The 1,862-nt window shown below is 46.9% G+C and overlaps 1 protein-coding gene across 1 annotated transcript; it reads left to right on the top strand.

The window, feature by feature from the left end:
• Positions 1 to 623: 623 nt before the first annotated feature.
• Positions 624 to 1,673, top strand: LOC108731765 (putative uncharacterized protein FLJ37770). The gene has a single exon (XM_018462271.1). It carries the CDS (start codon positions 624 to 626, stop codon positions 1,671 to 1,673), a length of 1,050 nt encoding a protein of 349 aa, XP_018317773.1.
• The last annotated feature ends 189 nt before the right edge of the window (positions 1,674 to 1,862 follow it).

Below are 1,862 nucleotides of genomic sequence, written 5' to 3'. Positions count from 1 at the left end.
ATCTCAACACTCCCACTCGTGTAGCGGTTTAGATTGATCAGTCCCATATCATGGAGTAGTTTCTCATGTCGGAATCTAGCCAGACCTTTAGTTAGTGCATCAGCGATGTTGTTCTCTGTTGAGATATATTTGATCTCTAGTTCTTTGGATTTTACCTTCTCACAAATGTAATGATAACGCACTGGAATGTGCTTAGTCTTTCGGTGAAATACAGGATTGTTACACAAACTGATTGCTCCTTGATTATCGCAATATAATATAGTAGCATTGACTTGTTTTCCTTCCAAGTCTTCCAACACGTATTTCAACCAGCTTGCTTCTTGTGATGCCGCACATGCCGATATATATTCAGCTTCGACAGTTGATAGAGCTACAATGCTTTGTCTTCTTGATGCCCATGATACAGGTCCACCATTTAACATAAATACAGGGTCCATTATGAAAGTAATGCGCATGATTTTATTGTGACGCGACTATCCATCGCAGCGGGGTAAAATGGGTCGGGAAATGTGGTGGGGGGTCTGCCTTTCCAACGCAGCCGGTCGCTAGTTTGCTCCGAGCAGTCTGAGTGGAAAGACGTGCCTCCGCGTGAAGTGTGTTTTTCGACTTTGTAACACGGCGCGATGGAGCGTTCGCTTGAACAGCGATACGCCATCAAGTTTTGCGTGCGGCTTGAAAAGAATGCAACCAAAACATTCCAGATGCTTCAAAAGGCCTTCAAGGACGACTGCATTTCAAGGTCACAGTCCGGGAAGTGGCACAAGGCGTTCAAGCAGGGCCGGGAGGAGGTCGCCGACGAATCCTGTTCTGGACGCCCAACAACGGCCAAAACCGACGAAAACGTGAATCGTGTGTGCGAAATTTTGCGTTCCGACCGTCGATTGAGCATCCAGCACATCGCTGACACCCTAAACATGTCCACATTTGTAGTACATGGGATAGTGACCGAGAATCTGCAAATGCGCAAGGTCTGCGCGAAGCTTGTGCCGAAAGTGTTGACGGAAGACCAAAAAGAACTTCGAGTTTCGCACTGTCAAGAATTGTTGGATTTGATTCAAAATGAGCCGGACTTTCTTAACTCTGTTTTAACCGGAGACGAATCTTGGATGTTCGAGTACGACCCAGAATCGAAAAGGCAGAGCAGCGAGTGGCACACAAAATCATCCCCCCGCCCCAAGAAAGCGCGAATGAGCAAGTCTCGCATCAAAACGATGCTCATTGTCTTTTTTGACGTCCGAGGAATCGTCCATTTTGAGTTTGTACCGCAGGGAGAAACTGTCAACTCAGCCTTGTACCTGGAGGTGCTCAAGAGATTGAAACGCCGGGTCGCGCGCGTGAGGGCTGACATCAAAGACACGGTCAAGCTCCACCATGACAATGCCCCCAGCCACACGGCCTTCATCGTTGCCAACTTCCTGGCCCGGAGCAACACCCCGGTGGTCCCCCAGCCCCCTTACAGTCCCGACTTGGCTCCGTGCGACTTTTTTTTGTTTCCCCGACTGAAGAGAGAGCTGAAAGGAAAGCATTGGGAGTCCGTGGAAAACATCCAAAAGCATGTTACAACGTTCCTAAAAGACATTCCCGTCGAGGAGTTTCAGCGTGCCTTCCAGGCGTGGCAGACACGTCTCCGCAAGTGTATTGATGCAGAGGGAGAGTATTTTGAAGAATTTTGAGCATTTGTACCGCTACGATCAATAAATCTATTAGTAAAAAGAAATCCATTATTTTTCTAATAGATGGCTTTAGTAATCTGTATCTCGCGTTGTATAAGTGCGATCGAGTTACGCTAAATGGCGTTAGAAAAATAAGATTTTGTACTAAAAAAACTTCTCAGACAGTTTTGTGATTGCTTGACTCAGTAT

Source organism: Mycetomoellerius zeteki, unplaced genomic scaffold (assembly GCF_001594055.1).
Source record: "Mycetomoellerius zeteki isolate Tzet28-1 unplaced genomic scaffold, Tzet1.0 scaffold1365, whole genome shotgun sequence".
Lineage (NCBI taxonomy): Eukaryota > Metazoa > Arthropoda > Insecta > Hymenoptera > Formicidae > Mycetomoellerius > Mycetomoellerius zeteki.
Note: the sequence above shows the minus strand (reverse complement) of the source record. Positions and strands in the feature narration are given on the sequence as shown.